This window comes from Solanum verrucosum, unplaced genomic scaffold (assembly GCF_900185275.1).
Source record: "Solanum verrucosum unplaced genomic scaffold, falcon-dt-bn FXZP01000153.1, whole genome shotgun sequence".
In the NCBI taxonomy this organism is placed as follows: Eukaryota; Viridiplantae; Streptophyta; class Magnoliopsida; order Solanales; family Solanaceae; genus Solanum; species Solanum verrucosum.
Window position 1 is genome coordinate 1,794,977 of NW_026020426.1, and position 17,275 is coordinate 1,812,251.

The 17,275-nt window shown below is 33.0% G+C and overlaps 2 protein-coding genes across 2 annotated transcripts; one reads left to right on the plus strand and one right to left on the minus strand.

Moving 5' to 3' along the window:
* Positions 1-732: 732 nt before the first annotated feature.
* On the plus strand, positions 733-1,468 carry LOC125807275 (uncharacterized). The gene is made up of 2 exons (XM_049486984.1): positions 733-1,119; positions 1,187-1,468. Exons 1-2 carry the CDS (start codon positions 733-735, stop codon positions 1,466-1,468), a joined length of 669 nt encoding a protein of 222 aa, XP_049342941.1.
* A 12,385-nt stretch (positions 1,469-13,853) lies between these two features.
* LOC125807204 ((S)-8-oxocitronellyl enol synthase ISY1-like) lies at positions 13,854-15,446 on the minus strand. Its single transcript, XM_049486930.1, has 3 exons — positions 15,398-15,446; positions 15,310-15,367; positions 13,854-15,218 (listed from the first exon to the last, which is right to left on the minus strand). Exons 2-3 carry the CDS (start codon positions 15,346-15,348, stop codon positions 14,091-14,093), a joined length of 1,167 nt encoding a protein of 388 aa, XP_049342887.1. The 5' UTR covers positions 15,349-15,367; positions 15,398-15,446; the 3' UTR covers positions 13,854-14,090.
* Positions 15,447-17,275: the final 1,829 nt, after the last annotated feature.

Below are 17,275 nucleotides of genomic sequence, written 5' to 3' on the forward strand. Positions count from 1 at the left end.
GCCCCTCCCCAACACACCCACACACTTTTTCTCCTTCTTCAAAGTCCCCACCGCAATGTTGTTTTTCTTTCTCCTACCACCCCTCCTTTTCTGCACCATCATGTTCATCTCTTTTTTTTCTTTAATTTTTTTTATATATAACTGAAAATATATTGAAATTATTGAATTTTATCATTATTGTCCTCAAATTGAAGTTATTTCCTCCAGCAATGGCAGTAAATATTAAAATCAAAGCTAATTTTTTTCAACAATGACAATCAAAAATTGGAAGTAATTTCTAATAACGACATCTTCAATTATATCCTCAAGCTCCACACATTTCATCAACAAGCTTTGTGCCTACAGTAAAACTAAAAAATTATTTTAATACAAATTTCTTGAATTTTGAGTGATTCGTTATTTGATGTTTTATACTTGTGGTGCAAAAATATGTCTTTCAATAATACACAAAAAAATTAAATATTGTTGTAAATGGATTAGTGAATGTCAATTATACCCTTTTTATGTCTATAAAAGGCATTATAACCTATATAAAAAAACACACAAAAATAAGGAAGACAAAAGTTTCCTATTTTATCTCTCTACTACATTCTTCTCTTCTTGGTTGTTAATAGTTTAATTTTAGTACTTAGTCTTTATTTTATAACACGTTATCAGCACGAGACTCTACCATCTCAAAGTTTGGAGACTAAATTTGAAGGCTACGGTATTATTATTTTTCTTCTTTTTATTATGGCTAATCTTACCAAACTTGAGTTCGTTGCCCTTCATAGTTCGGGCAAGAACTACCTTTCATGGGTACTGGATGCTGAAATTCATTTGGATGCAATAGGTCTTGGAGACACCATTAAAATTGAAAATAAAGCATCAAAACAAGACTGTGCTAAAGCAATGATATTCTTACGTCATCATATGGACAAAATTTTGAAAATTGAATATCTCACAGTCAATGATCCACTTGTTCTATGGAATAATCTAAAAGAAAGATATGACAATTTGAAGATGGTCATTCATCCAAATGCATGGATGCATTTAAGGCTACAAGTCTTTAAGTCTGTTCATGAGTACAATTCTGTCATGTTCAGAATTACTACTCAATTGAAACTATGTGGAGATACGGTTAGTGATGTTGATATGATGAAAAAAAACGTTCTCCACATTTCATGCCTCGAATGTGCTTTTACAGCAACAATATCGAGAAAAGGGTTTCAAGAAGTATTCTGAACTGATTTCTCATCTTCTCGTGGCTGAACAAAATAATGATTTGTTGATGAAAAATCACGAGAATCGTCCCACCGGATCTACACCATTTCCTGAAGTGAATGAGGTGTACGCCCACCACGTTAGGAGTGGAAGAGGTCGCGGACGTGGACGTGGTCATGGTCGTAATTATGACCAAGAGCGAAATCCTTTTTCCGGTGTTAATCATTCACCAAAGAAAAATCACAAAGGGAAAAGGAAAAGATGAGAAACGTGAAACAGTTAAAAACAAACAGTTTTCGATGTGGTGGAAGAGGTCATCATGCACGTGATTGTTGTACTCCTAAACACGTGATTGAGCTTTACCAAGCATCACTAAAAATGAAGGATAAAAATCCTGAAGCTAATTTTATCACTGATCATGTTGACATCACACACATTGATGTAGCAGATTTCTTCACACACCTAAAGGAAAAATAGATCACTTGATTGGTGACGGTTCTGTGGATATGGAAGAATAATCATGGTTGATATTTTCTAATAATAATATTATTAATATTTGTTGTTTTGTACTGGTCATAATGTGGAAAATAAATAATTAAAGTACTCATGTTTATCCATGTATATTAATTGAGTTCCTTTTAAAACATCTATGGAAATGTGAGTTGGAATTTTATAATGATTTGATGATGAATTGAAATATATTAAGATACTATTTTCTTCTTATCATTTTGTGACTATAAAAGGAAACATATAGTGTTATATTTAAAGTGAAAGTAAATGCACTAGCTAAGCACTATCTAAATAAAGTAAGTGAAAAACCAACTTTTTCTTTTGTCATGTCTTTCAAGAAATTATACAATTATGTTAATACTTATTTTAGACATAATAAACTAAACTAAAGTTTAGTGTTAAAGGTTTGGGTGATAAAGATCTTGTGCATTATTAGTACATGATCATTATAATGATTCAAATGTCATTTTAACACCTTCATTATTTCTTATATTTTATAAATTATTTAATAAAAGATAATTAATTATTTAATATAAATTTATTTCATTACTTTTGAAGATATGGATAATTCTCCAAGCAAATTATCAAATTATGAAGACATTTGTTTGATTGATTCTGGTACAACACACACGATATTCAAAAATGAGAAATATTTTTCTCATTTAAATATGGGCAATATGAATGTTACTACGATATCTGGTAGTGCTAATTTGATCAAGGGCTCCAGAAGAGCCATTATAATTTTGCCCAAGGGAACTAAACTCATAATAAATAATGCCATGTTTTCTCCCCAGTCTCGGAGAAACTTATTGAGTTTCAAAGATATTCGTGAAAATGATTATTATATCAAGACAATTGATGAAATGAATCTTGAATATCTTGGTATAACCAAAAATGTCTTCGGGTAGACATGTTGTAGAAAAATTCACAGCCTTATCTTCTGGATTGTATTGGACAAAAATTAGTGCAATTGAGGCACATTATATAGTAAATCGGGGGTTTACTAATTCCAATACCTTCGTACTTTGGAATGGTCGTCTAGGACATCTTGGGTCTATAATGATAAGACGAATTATAGAAAATTCAAATGGGCATCCATTAAAGAATTTGAAAAATCTTTTAAATGATAAATTTTCTTGTAATGCATGTTATCAAGGCAAGTTAATTGTGAGACCATCACCAACAAAGGTAAAAATTGAGTCTACTGCGTTCTTGGAACATATACATGGGGACATTTGTGGACCTATTCACCCACCAAGTGAGCCATTTAGATATTTTATGGTCCTGATAGATGTTTCTTCTAAATGTCTCATGTGTGCCTATTGTCATCTCGCAATTTGTCATTTACAAAATTGTTGGCACAAATAATACGATTACGGGCACAATTTCCTGATAATCAGATTAAGTTTATTCACTTTGATAACGCTACAGAGTTTTCATCCCAGACATTTAATGATTATTGTCTATATATTGGGATAAGAGTTGAACATCATGTAGCTCATGTTCACACTCAAAATGGTCTGGCTAAGTCATTAATTAAACGACTGCAGTTGATAGCAAGACCATTACTTATGAAAACTAAGTTGCCCACTTCTGTTTGGGGTCATGCAATTTTGCATGTTGCAACACTTATTCGTCTCAGACCGACAAATTATCATAAGTTTTCCCCATTGCAATTGGTTTTAGGTCAACAACCCAATATATCTCATCTAAGAATTTTTGGATGCGCTATATATGTGCCGGTAGCACCACCATATCACACTAAAATGGGCCCCCAAAGAAGGTTAGGAATATATATTGGGTTTGAATCATCCTCTATTATTCACTACATTGAACCACTAATTGGAGATATGCTCACCGCCAGATTCGCAGATTGTCCATTTGATGAGACACTTTTCCCAAAAATTAGGGGGAGAAAATAGTGAAATAAAAGGAGAAATTTTGTGGAAAAATCCATCATTGTCTCATCTTGATCCTCGTACTTCCATTTGTGAGCAAGAAGTACAAAAGATCATTCATTTGCAAAAAATTGCAAATCAAATGCCAGACACATTTACAAATTTGAAAAGGATTACTAAATCACATATTCCTGCAAAGAATGTCCCAATTCGAATTGATGTCCCTGTAGGGCCATCTATTAGTGTCATAGCTAATGAGTCAAAAGCATGCCTGAAGCATGGTAGACCATTAGGTTCAAAGGATCAAGATCCTAGAAAAAGAAAATTAAAAGGTCAAAATGACACTATGAAAAAACTTGATATAGAAAGTCAAGATGTGAGTAATTTTGGTATCCTTGAAGGGATCAATGAGCTTGAGACTCAAGAAAATAATGAACTATCCATAAAATCAAGTGATGATGAAACAAATCTAAATCGCTCAGAAATAGCGGTGGATTATGTTTTTGCATACAATGTTGCATAAAAAATTATGTAAAATTGTGCGGATCTTGAGCCTCAATATGTTGTAGAATGTCGACAAATAAATGATTGGCCAAAATGGCAAGAAGCAATTCAATCAGAATTGAATTCACTTGTCAAGCGCGAAGTTTTTGGGCCTATAGTACAAACACCTAATGGTGTTAAACCTGTTGGCTATAAATGGGTTTTTATGAGGAAAAGGAATGAGAAAAATGAAATACAAAGGTACAAAGCACGTCTTGTTGCACAAGGATTTTCTCAAAGGACTGGCGTCAATTATGAAGAGATATACTCACCTGTTATGGATGCAATAACATTGCGTTATCTCATTAGTTTCACGATCCATGAGAGGCTTGAAATGCATTTTATGGATGTGGTTACAACCTATCTTTATGGATCACTCGATAATGAGCTATACATGAAAATTCCTGAAGGATTCAAAATGCCCAAAGCATACCGTTCAAAGTCTCAGGAAATGTACTCAATTAGATTGCAAAGATCATTGTATAGTTTGAAGCAATCTGGACGCATGTGGTATAACCATCTTAGTGAGTATTTATCTAAGGAAGGTTATATAAATGATGTGATTTGCCCCTGTGTGTTTTTAAAGAAGAAAATGTCAAAGTTTGTTGTACTTGTTGTGTATGTTGATGACATAAACCTTATTGGAACTCCAATGGAACTTCATAGGGCAATTGATTATTTGAAGAACGAATTTGAGATGAAAGATCTCGGAAAGATAAAATTATGTCTTGGTTTGCAAATAGAGCATTTGACAAACGGTATCTTTGTTCATCAATATGCTACACAGAAAAGGTGTTGAAAAGATTTTATATGGATGAAGCACATCCATTAAGTACTCCTATGGTTGTTCGATCACATGATGTGAATAGAGATCCATTTCGACCTCAAGAAAAGAATGAGGAAATTATTGGTCCTGAAGTACCAAATCTTAGTGCAATTGTTGCACTAATGTATCTTGCTAACACTACAAGGCCTGATATAACCTTTTCGATTAATTTGTTAGCAATATATAGTTCTGCTCCTACTAGGAGACATTGGAATGGGATCAAACACATATTGCGGTATATAAAGGGGACTATCGATATGGGCTTATTCTATTCTAACAATTGCAGTCTAGACCTTGTTGGTTATACTAATGCAGGATATTTATTTGACCCACATAAAGCTAGATCTCAAACAGGTTACGTATTCACATATGGGGGTACTGCCATATCTTGGAGATATACGAAACAATCTATTGTGGCCACTTCATCAAATCATGTTGAGATTGTAACACCCCTAAATATTAACCAAGAGTCGCATGTCGATTTACCATTGATTAATTAATACAATATGTTTTACTCTCATTTTGGGAACTTGATATGTTGTGATAATTGCTAATTTGCTTAACATAAATTGTGGTCGTAATTTAAGGTATTGTATTGGGGTATTTTCATACTATTCTAATTAGAATTATGTATAACTTTAAAAGGAGGTGAAGGATATATATATATATATATATATATAGCTGTATATGTATGCTTTTTGGGCAGCACCTTTGAAGGACAGCTGCCCAAGTGATAAGCATCACTTGTTTGACTATATATTTTCACACCTCCTTTAGGAAATTTGTTTTCCTCAAGTCTTAGAACCTTAGAAACATATCTAAACAGATTGTTCTTCAAAATCACAAGAGAAAAACTTGGCCCTTTTGGCTGGAATTTGAGACACACACTTCTTTTTGGTAAGTGACAAAATATGTTTCTGAGATGGGTAGTGTTTGGTATTTTATGCGTCTTGCTCTAGAACTTAGTTTACAGTGAATAAATATGATTTGGAAAGCTAATTTGTAGACCTACAACTCTTATGTTCATGTAAAACTCTTATTTAGTTGTTATGGATTCGAAATATGGGACATAACATAGGACAAGTTTTGTCCAAATTTTGAAATTACAAATCCTGTATGAACAACTGTTAATGGTTTGAATATATCTTGTTGTACAAAATATATTTTGCGGTGATTCTTGTTTGTTTGCAACCCTAAGATATGTATCTACATTTTTCATGAAGGTTATAAAGTCTAGTTTTGTCGTTTTCCTTTTAAATCTAAGTTGCGACATGAGGTACTAGGCTGGCCAGAATCACTGTTTTGGGAGCATAGTCGTATTTGTATAGGCTAAGCTTACTTGTAATGATAATTCTGTTTTACATCAACATTATTGAGCTGCTAGGAATTAAAGAAGTTATATAATTATATTTTTAAAGTTGTATATACTCGTGAACAAGTTAAGGACCTTGAAACGTTGGTTGGTCTACGGTCTGAACTCGCGAAGTTGTGTTGGACTGTTTCTTTGCTAAAGCACTGAGGTTTGTGTATAAACTTGTACTTTCACTCTTTTAACTGCTGGTATATCTGAAAGTTGATCTTGGTACCTTGGTTACCTCTTGTCACTTTGCATTGCCGTGTTGGTATTCTTTAAGACGTTAAAGACACTTGTGTAACTCGCCCACTTGTACAGATTTTTTGATTACTTGGCACTCTTGTCGGGACCTTGTCCTTCTTGTGGCTATGACTTTGTCACTATTGGCATGCCTCTTGACTCGGATCATTTGTCATCTTGACTCTGGATTTTTAGTCTGTCTTAAGAATGGAAGTTGTCCATTTTAAGTACGAACTAGGAAGCCATTTTTAATATGGTTCTTGGTTCTCTTGATTATTGGGCTTTGACCCTTCTTGATACAGAGCGTCAACCCTTCTTGATACTTGTTTGTGCTTGGTGTGAAGACATGATGTCCATATTCGGCGAGCGTTGTTATTGAATCTTTTGGAAAATGTTGTTATGAGCGTTCTTGACATTTGGACCTCTAAATATCGAACTTGATACTCTTGATATATTGTTTACTTGATTTATTTATTATGTTCGATTATGCTGCCCCATGAATTGAGAAAGGTAGTTTGGTGAATTTGATGGCTCCGAACCTATAGTTTTGCACCACTAAGCTATATGCTTAGCGATAGTTGTTTCTATCGTAAGGAAAGATCGAGAGGAGGCGTGAAGCGTCCATTGGAGATGGAGATTTTGAGAGCTTTAAGGAAGATCACATTTTCATATAGGCATCTATATTTTGTATAAACCTTGGGACTTGTACATGATCTATGTGTGGTATATTTACATGAAATTTTGAGGACTAATTTGGTCATGTCACCGTGGGCTGTAATATAAGTATGGCTATATGTTCTGTTCTTTTTGGGTGTGTAAGCCCAAGTCTTGTAATATATTAAATTTACCACTAATTTTGAATGATTGTGTGAAGCATGAACGACTTAGTTTGGGTACCCGAAAGTTGGTAATATTTTTTTTATGTCATTTTTACTAGTGTGAGGACAATATATGCATAAAAATCTCGTGAGTTATTGGCTTCTATTATTTCGGAAGGGTCGCTACAGAGATAATAGCTATTCATGAAGCGAGCCGAGAATGTGTGTGGTTAAGGTCCATAATACACCTTATTGGAGAAAAATGTGGTTTGAAATGCAACAAAGTACCCACAATTTTATATGAGGATAATGCAACATGCATAACACAACTCAGGGGAGGATTCATAAAAGGAGATAGAACAAAACACATTTCACCGACATTTTTCTACACACATGAGCTCCAAAATAATGGTGATATCAACGTACATCAGATTCGTTCAAGTGATAATGTGGCTGATTTATTCACCAAGTCTTTGCCAACCACAACTTTCGAGAAGATGATATACATGATTGGAATGAGAAAACTTGGACAACTGAATCCTAGCTTTCATCAGGGGGAGTAAAATACGCGTTGTACTCTTTTTTCCTTAATCAAGGTTTTATCCCACTGGGTTTTCCTGATAAGGTTTTTAATGAGGCAGCAAGTAATGCGTATTAGTAACAACTATTTATATTTGTTACTTTACTAAGAATTTTATTTTACATGGACATCCAGGGGGAGTGTTGTAAATGAATTAATGAATGTCCATTATACCCTTTTTATGCCTATAAAAGGCATTGTAACTTGTATGGAAAAACACACAAAAATTAGGTAGCTAAAAGTTTCCTATTTTATCTCTCTACTACATTCTTCTCTTCTTGGTTGTCATTAGTTTAATTTTAGTACTTAGTATTTTATTTTATAACAAATATAATATTTATGTGGCATTGATGTGACACTGATGTGGCGCTGAAGAGGCGTGTGTAATGCACCTCCTAGTGTGAGACAGGTATTGTAGTGTTAGGGTGAAATTAAATTCACTTGAAAGTTGTTAAGAGTGGTATCTAAATGTCTATGTAGTTAAAGTGCTAAAGTAAGTTTTGTTGTAAAATCCATGAATGATTTGATGTATACAAAATTCAACTTGTTATTAAATTTTAAGAAATTAAAAAATTTAAAAGTAATATTTGTTCTTAGCCCTGATTTTTATTCTCTCTTCATCGGATAAAAAGGGAAACTGGTCCTTATGCAATCTAAAGCAAAAATGCATTGTTCTTTATCATTTGCTATAGCTTGATGTTTCTGATTGTAAGTTCGTTCTTCACTTGTCTTTTATTTTTCAAGTTAATTATTAAATTTTTACTCAATTTTTAATAAAGCTTGATTAGTTTTTTTAGATGAGCATTCTGATTATCTCTTACTGCTTTTGATTAACATATTAAAATGAAGTAGTTCTAAATACATTTTCACTTTATTTATATTTTCTTTTTAATATTGTTTTATGTGATTTTATCTCTCTTTTTAAATTTTTTTATTAAATTAATTTGTAAAATATTAAAAATTAAGGAGTTTACACCTCGCATCGCCTTGCTTCCGTGCCTTTTTTAAAAACTGATGGCTAACGTTCTTTTCTTCCTACTGTATTCCTTTTTCATACACCTCTCTATTTTCACAAGGTAGGAATAAAGTCGGAGTACACAACACCACTACTATAGATAAATATGATCCTATTTTTGTTTATGTAAGAAATTTCCCCAACTACTACTTATTAAATGGGCTTGAAAGTGTTGATTTGCTCCTCAGAATTACATAATCAGATAACTCTGAAAGGACCTTATCTAACACTAATTTGTGGGAAAGCAATAACCTCATTTTATACTCAAGGACAGGAAGTTGAGGCAATCACTTTGAGCTCTATTCCTTGGATTGTTCTTGCTTCAAATTTTAACATCAATATTCAAGATATACAGGGAAAGCAATGAACTACAAACAGAGTTGACATAGGATGAATCAAAATCTGATGCCTCCCAGAAGCATTTGTGAAGAAAACGGGTCACGAAAATCTATCATAAACACCAGAAATTGAATAGTATGGTACTGAATAAATCTTGGTGAATCTTACTTTGACTAACTAGTTAACCTGTCAAAAATGATAATGATAATGTATATGATGTTGAACATACCTACCAAATCCTTTTTACTTGTGTCTAGAATCCATAGTCTATCTGTTTGGTACGGTTGAAGTCATTTTCCTCACACTCGTCCTGAATTTGCAACTATAATTTACCAAATCAATCCTATTTGCGCTGCATTGCTATGGTCTAATTGGCGATGTGATTGACTATTTAATCTCCTTAAGATGTACAAGTAACAAACTTCTCAAATGTCATTATATCAAAGAACTTTAAAAATGAATAGTCATTCAACCTAGTATTCTGACTTTCATAGGAAATGTATCAACATCTATAAGGTCTTCTAGATTTAGCAATTCGCATTCAAAGGTGGAACTGTCCAAAGCAAACAAGGCACTTCATGATCATGGATTCACATATTGCTAATTTTCATTATCTTCTACTTTTCCTTGCATTTTTTTTTTATGACAAACAAAACCGGCAGTCACACCCCACTCCTGTGCAATAGCTCGCAAATCAAACAGGAGAGGTAACCCTACTTTCACTTGCATTCTTGTTAGATATTAGCTAATTTTCTATTTCCAATGAAGGATAGACATAAAAAAAAAGTTAGCACATTTCTCACTTATCACAACTATGTAAAAGTGGTGGCACAACACGTAGTTTTACTTCCTTTATCAGAAAGATACTAAGCAGATCTCATCAAAATCATAAGCACTTTCCAATCATCAAGGCAAGCAACGTATACAGAAAGATGAAACAAAAAAATTTATAGTGGTATAATAACAAATGGATAATTATTATCATTACTTTTCTATTTTCTTATTCTTCAATTTTTATTATTACATGCAGTTTTTCTTGCATCATTTATCATCTAATTTGTTGTTGCAATCAGTATTTTAAAAAGTATTTTAGGGCAAGTCTCGGAGCGTGAAAATAGTAAAAAATGCACTAGGTAATATGTGGGGTAAAAGAATTGCGAGACGCAAATCCCATCAGTTTGGACATACACTTAGGCATTGTGTGATCTTCTATTTGAGGCATAAGCTCGAAAAATCTTTCTTAATGAAAATTAAGATAGATAAACAAGTCCTTAAATTAAGAGAAAATGCATCAAATCACCTTTAAACTTGACATCAAAATTTACTTTAACTACACATATTTTAATACCCCATAACTTCCAAGTGAATTTAGTCTCACCCTAACACTATAATATCAGTCTCACGATGAAAAGTGCATTACATACGTGCTTCATCAATGCCACATTAGAGCTACATAAAAAATATATTTGAATTTATTTTTTAATTTTCCTTTTGTTATTATTGAAAGACATCTTTTTACATCACAAAATTATAAAATATCAAACAATGAATCACCCAAAATTCAAAAAAAGTTTCATCAATTTTTTAGTTCTAGTGTAAGCATAAACCTAATTGATGAAAGGTGTGGAACTTGAAGGTATAACTGAAGATGTTATTATTAAAAGGAATAAGCTTCAATTTTTTATTTCATTGTTAAAAAAATAGCTTCATTTTTAATTTTAACTGGCATTGTTGAAGAAAATTAGCTTCAATTAAGGGACAATAACAATAAATTTAATGATTTTTATGTATTGTTAGTATACATAAGAAAAATGAAAAATTAAAAGAAAAAAAAATGAGGATGAAGGTGCAGACAAAGATGGGAGAAGGGGTGGTAGGAGAAGGAAAAACGATGTTGGGTTGGGGGTTTTGAAGAAGAAGAAAAAGTGTCTGAGTGTATTGGGGGAGGGCCGGATGAAGAAAGAGATAATTTGAAGAAGGAAAAAAGTGGTTGCGGGGGGGGGGGGGGGGGGGTTCAAATAGGAAACATCGAGCCTTCACCACTTTTTTCCTTCTTCAAAATAACCCACCCACCCAATTTCTCCATCTTCGACCTCCCCAACACGCCCACACACTTTTTCTCCTTCTCCAAAGTCCCCACCACAGCTGATGCATTGAAAGAGAAGAGAGCTCTGTGACTTCCGGGCTTAGCTTTTTTTCCGATGCAGATGAATAAACCGATATTTTCTCTTTCTCCTACCACCTCTCCTACCCCCTTTTCAGCACCATCATCTTCATCTCTTTTTTTCTTTAATTTTTATATATAAAAACTGAAAATACATCGAAATTATTGAATTTTATCATTATTGTCCTCAAATTGAAGTTAATTTCCTTCAGCAATGGCAGTAAATATTAAAATCAAAGCTAATATTTTTCAACAATGCATGACAATCAAAAATTGAAAGTAATTTCTTTTAATAACGGCATCTTCAGTTATATCCTCAAGCTCCACACATTACATCAACAAGGTTTGTGCCTACAGTAAAAGTAAAAAATATTTTAATACAAATTTCTTGAATTTTGAGTGATTCGTTATTTGATGTTTTATACTTGTGGTGCAAAATTATGTCTTTCAATAATAAACAAAAAAAAAAATTAAATATAATATTTTATGTGGCATTGATGTGACACTGATGTGGTGCTGAAGAGGCGTATGTGTAATGCAATTCCTAGTGTGAGACATGTATTGTAGTGTTAGGGTGGAATTCAATTCACTTGACAGTTGTTAAGAAGGGTATCTAAATGTTTATGTAGTTAAAGCGCTAAAGTAAGTTTTGTTGTAAAATCCATGAATGATTTGATATATACAAAATTCAACTTGTTATTAAATTTTAAGAAATTAAAAAATTTAAAAGTCCAAATATTTTTTTTGTTCTTAGCCCTGATTTTTATTCTCTCTTCATCTTTCATAGGATAGAAAGGGCAAATGGTCCTTATGCAATCTAAAGCAAAAATGCATTGTTCTTTATTATTTGCTATAGTTTGATGTTTCTGATTGTAAGTTCGTTCTTCACTTGTCTTTTATTTTTCAAGTTAATTATTAAATTTCTACTCAATATTTAATAAAGCTTGACTAGTTTTTTTTAGATGAGCATTATCTCTTTAGTCAATTACTACTTTTGATTAACATTTTAAGATGAAGTAGTTCTATATACATTCACTTTATTTATATTTTATTTTTAATATTGTTTTATGTGATTTTTTCTTTCTTTTTAAATATTTTTATTAAATTAATTTATAAAATATTAAAAATTAAGGGGTTTACGCCTCGCATCCCCTTGCTTGCGCGCCTTTTTAAAACACGGATGGCTAACGTACTTCTCTTCCTACTGTATTCCTTTTTCATACCTTCTTTAAAACAATTTAATTGAACTAAGAGTCTATCAGAAACCACCTCTCTATTTTCACAAGGTAGGAATAAAGTCGGAGTACACAACACCGCTACTATAGATAAATATGATCCTATTTTTGTTTATGTAAGAAATTTCCCCAACTACTACTTATTGAATGGGCATGAAAGTGTTGATTTGCTCCTCAAAATGACATAATCAGATAATCTCAAGGACCTTATCTAACACTAATTTGTGAGAAAAGCAATAACCTCATTTTATACTGGAGGACAGGAAGTTGAGGCAATCACTTTGAGCTCTATTCCTTGGATTGTTCTTGCTACAAAGTTTAAGATCAATATTCAAGATATACAGGGAAAGCAATGAACTACAAACCGAGTTGACATAGGATGGATCAAAATCTGATGCCTCCCAGAAGCATTGTGAAGAAAATGGGTCACGAAATTCTATCATAAACGCCAGAAATTGAATAGTATGGTATAGAATATATCTTGGTGAATCAAGAACAACTAACTAGTTAACCTGTCAAAAATGAAAATAATAATAATAATAATAATGCATATGATGTTCGAAATACCTACCAGTTCCTTTTTATAGGTGTCCAGAATCCAGAATCTATCTGTTTGGTACGGTTGAAGTCATTTTCCTTACACTCTTCTTGAATTTGCAACTATAATTTACCAAATCAGATCCTATTTATACTTGCTTTGCTATGGTCTAATTGGCGATGTGATTGACTACCTATTCTCCTTAGGATGTACAAGTAACAAACTTCTGAAATGTCACTGTATCAGAGAACTTTAAAAATGAATAGTCATTCAACCTAGTATTCTGACTTTCATAGGAAATGTATCAACATGTATTTTTTTATGACAAGGGAAACATGCAGCCACTCCCCCGCTCATGTCCAATAGCTCGCAAATCACACAAGAGAGGTAACCCTACTTTCCCTTGCATTCTTGTTAGATATTAGCTAATTTTCTATCTTCAATGAAGGATAGACATATAAAAAAAAGTAGCACATTCCTCTCTTGTGACAACTAAGTAAAATTGGTGGTACAACACACAGTTTCACTTCTTTATCAAAAAAAAAATACTAAGCAGATCTCATCAAAATCGTGAGCACTTTCCAGTCATCAAGGCAAGCAACATATACAGAAAGATGAAACAAGAAATTTATAGTGGTACCAATAACAAATGGATAATTACAGCAGAACAACAAAGAAGCCAAAAGTGTACATCGTTTCAAGCTAGAAATAGCTTCATTTTGCTATTATTACTTCTTATTAAACAACATAATCGATAGATAGATAGATCGATAGGAAACAAATGCAAACATTTTATCACACAGTAAAAATAAAAACGGATATCAAAACTAAGGAACAACTTTGTAAGCTTTCACCTTATCAATCCAGGAAATGAAGGCTTTTTGTGAGTTCCGGAATCCCAAGAAACCGTGCTCCTTGCTCTTGTTCATAGTATCCAAAGGGCAATCTCCAGAAAGCACAAGATCAGCAAACCACCAAACTCCAACCTCCTCCAATTTAGTAGGCACCAATCCATTCTCCTTCACAATCTCATCCCAAACTGCGCCTTTGTCTTTCATCATCTCTACCAATGTGCATCTCTTCCCTTCATCAAACTCCGCAGCTTCCACTCCAAATTGCTCAGCCAAAACCTTCCAGAAATGCTTCCACTTGAAAACATCCCCATTGCTCACATTAAACGCCTCATTCTTGGCATATGGATCCACTGCAGCCCATATCTGATGCTCAGCAATCAAATCCGCATCAGAGCAATCCGAGTATCCATCCCACGCTCCTTTAACACCAGGAAACTTCAATGGCAACCCTTCATGTTTACATATAGCTGCATAAACACAAAGCGTTCCAACAATATTCATCAAACTGTAAGGAGAAAACCCAAATATCGTCCCCGGCCGATGAACTGACCATGTCAATCCTTCCTTCTTCTCCACCTCCTTAAACAAAATATCCTCAAGAACATAATAGAAATTGGGCGCATCTAATCTGGGTAAATCCTCATGAAATGGAGAATCATGGCTTACTTTTCCATACAATTCAAACGGACCCAAATAATGTTTTCGACCCGTTTGCAAACAGATATGACGCAAGTTAGGACAATTAGGGATAATAACATTAAGAACATTCCTAAACATTTTCCCATTGATTTCACAATTTTCAACCTCTTTGGATCTATTAGCCCAAGTGACATAGAAAACATGGGTTACATCAGTGAGAACAGATAGTTTAGATTGGGTATCCTCCGGATTTGATATATCACATTGGACATACTCAATTGGATGATCGGCGTTCCACGACGGTCTAGCCCGTCGTGCGACGCCGTAGACCTTCCATGGACCACCGGGAGTGTCAGCGAGAGGAAGGATCTCAGCGAGGCTATTACCAACGATGCCGGTGACTCCGATAATTAGAGCAACACTTTCATACTTTGGTGGTGCTTCATCTTCTTCGAATTTTTTCTGTTGAATTAGATTAGATTTAAACTACAAACCTGAACAATCAATTCAGTATTCATTTCCATTGAAAGGAGAAGAGAGAGGAATTAATTACCTTAGCAGCACCAATAGCTCCAGCCCACCACCAGCTCATGTTGGAATATCAAATTTGCAGAAGAATATTAAGAAGAGAAGGAATATTAAGAAGAGAAGGAAAGTTGGAGAAGGTATAAATGATGATGGTCAATCAGTCACAACAGGCTAGCATATGCATATAGACAGACAAGGGACTGCGTGACGGTAGGTGACTTGTGGCTTTGATAACTTTAGTTATTCATTCTTCAAATAAACTTTTTATTATACTTGGTTTAAATACTTAGTTATTCATTCCTCTCATTTTAAAATAACGAAAATTTTGAACTATTTTTTCTTCTTCTGCATAATTAAATATTTGTGTACTTTGCTTTTGTGAGTAGCTCACTGACACCATTGTTTTTTATCAATACACGGGTGCCCAGAATTGTTCCATCTTGAGAGCATCTATTCCTTTAAACCTCGAGTACTATAAGGGAATAATTTTCTTAAGATGACAATGTGCATTCAGTGGGCTCGCTTTTTCCTTTATGTTTTATTCTATTGTTACAAATCCTGATATGTTTTTTACGGTCATTAATTTATACTTATGATATTAATTGTTATTTTTAAGTACATGTTTTAAACTTTGTTGTTTATGTTTCTGGAAAGTTATTGTTACAAGTATTTGTTACCATAGATTATTTATTTATTAGACATCTTATCACTTATCCTTCAATAAATCATCTTTAATTTGATTTTATAATTTATCATTTTGCTTTCAGAAAGTAATACTATTTAATATTTTTGGGGAATCAAATGAACATCAGCCTGAGATATTAAATTTTTTAATAAATAAATAATCATTGGTGAAGGGATAAATAAAGTTTCAAAGTCTGGAAAAAGTGAACAAATATTCTAATTTTAACTTGTAGAAAGTTCAACCCAACCTTTTACTTTACATATATCATTTTAAAGTTCCACATTTAAATATATCATAAGAAATTATTAAAATGGAAAATTAAAGGGAGAATGTATCATATTGGACAACAATTCAACTTATTATACATACTTGAAAAGGAAAAAAATTACACAAATTATTCAGTTTGTTTGGGTGTTTTTTTAAAATCAGCATACCAGAGTGATGGAGTTCAATTTGAAATTGCACTTTTATTTCAATTGCAATGTCGAGAAATACATTTATTACTTCAAGAAAAGTATTTACAACTTGTAGTAAACTTGAGAATCTGGTCATACTTCATATTGAATATGATCAATTAATATATTGTGTAGCTATCTATGTTTTTGGGATTAAAAGAGGCTCCAGTCAAGTCATATTCCTCTAATAGCTCATCTGTCACATCCTTGAACCCATGTCAAAAGTTTATTAATTTTTGTCTTCTTTTCCTGGTTCAACTCGCACATCAAGGTGCGATAAAGTTTTTAAGGTCTTTATGCCCTTACAATAGCATACAAAATTTGTATTTTGTCTTCAAGAGATGGTAGTATAGATCTTTAAGGAATTTTTTTATTGTATCTTCAACAATTTCAGTAGAGAAAACTTGCGTGAATACTCAATTAACGTGTGTTATTTAATCTATAGTAACAAATACTTATAACAATAACTTTGCAGAAACATAAACAACAAAGTTTAAAACGTGTACTAAAAAACAACAATTAATATCATAAGCATAAATTACTGACTGTAAAAAAACATACCAGGATTTGTAATAATAGAATGAAACATAAAGGAAAAAATCAAGCCCACTGAATGCATATTGTCCCCTTAATTAAGAAAATTATTCCCTTCTAGTACCCGATGTTTAAAGTAATAGATCCTCCAAGGATGGAACGATTCTGGTCACCAATGTATTGATACAAAAACAATGGTGCCAGTGAGCCACCCAACAAGAGCAAACGCGAATATTTAATTGTGCAGAAGAAGAAGTTCACAATTTTCGTTATTTTAAAATGAGAGGAAATCCTCTATTCATAGACAACAAAGGGTA

Excerpts from the sequence above, each read along its gene's own strand:
- LOC125807275 (XM_049486984.1), top strand. The coding sequence starts at position 733 with ATGGCTAATCTTACCAAACTTGAGTTCGTTGCCCTTCATAGTTCGGGC. Across the intron at positions 1,120-1,186 it reads TGAAACTATGTGGAGATACG|CAACAATATCGAGAAAAGGG; the intron begins GTTAGTGATGTT and ends GTGCTTTTACAG.
- LOC125807204 (XM_049486930.1), bottom strand. The coding sequence starts at position 15,348 with ATGAGCTGGTGGTGGGCTGGAGCTATTGGTGCTGCTAAG. Across the intron at positions 15,219-15,309 it reads GAGCTATTGGTGCTGCTAAG|AAAAAATTCGAAGAAGATGA; the intron begins GTAATTAATTCC and ends CTAATTCAACAG.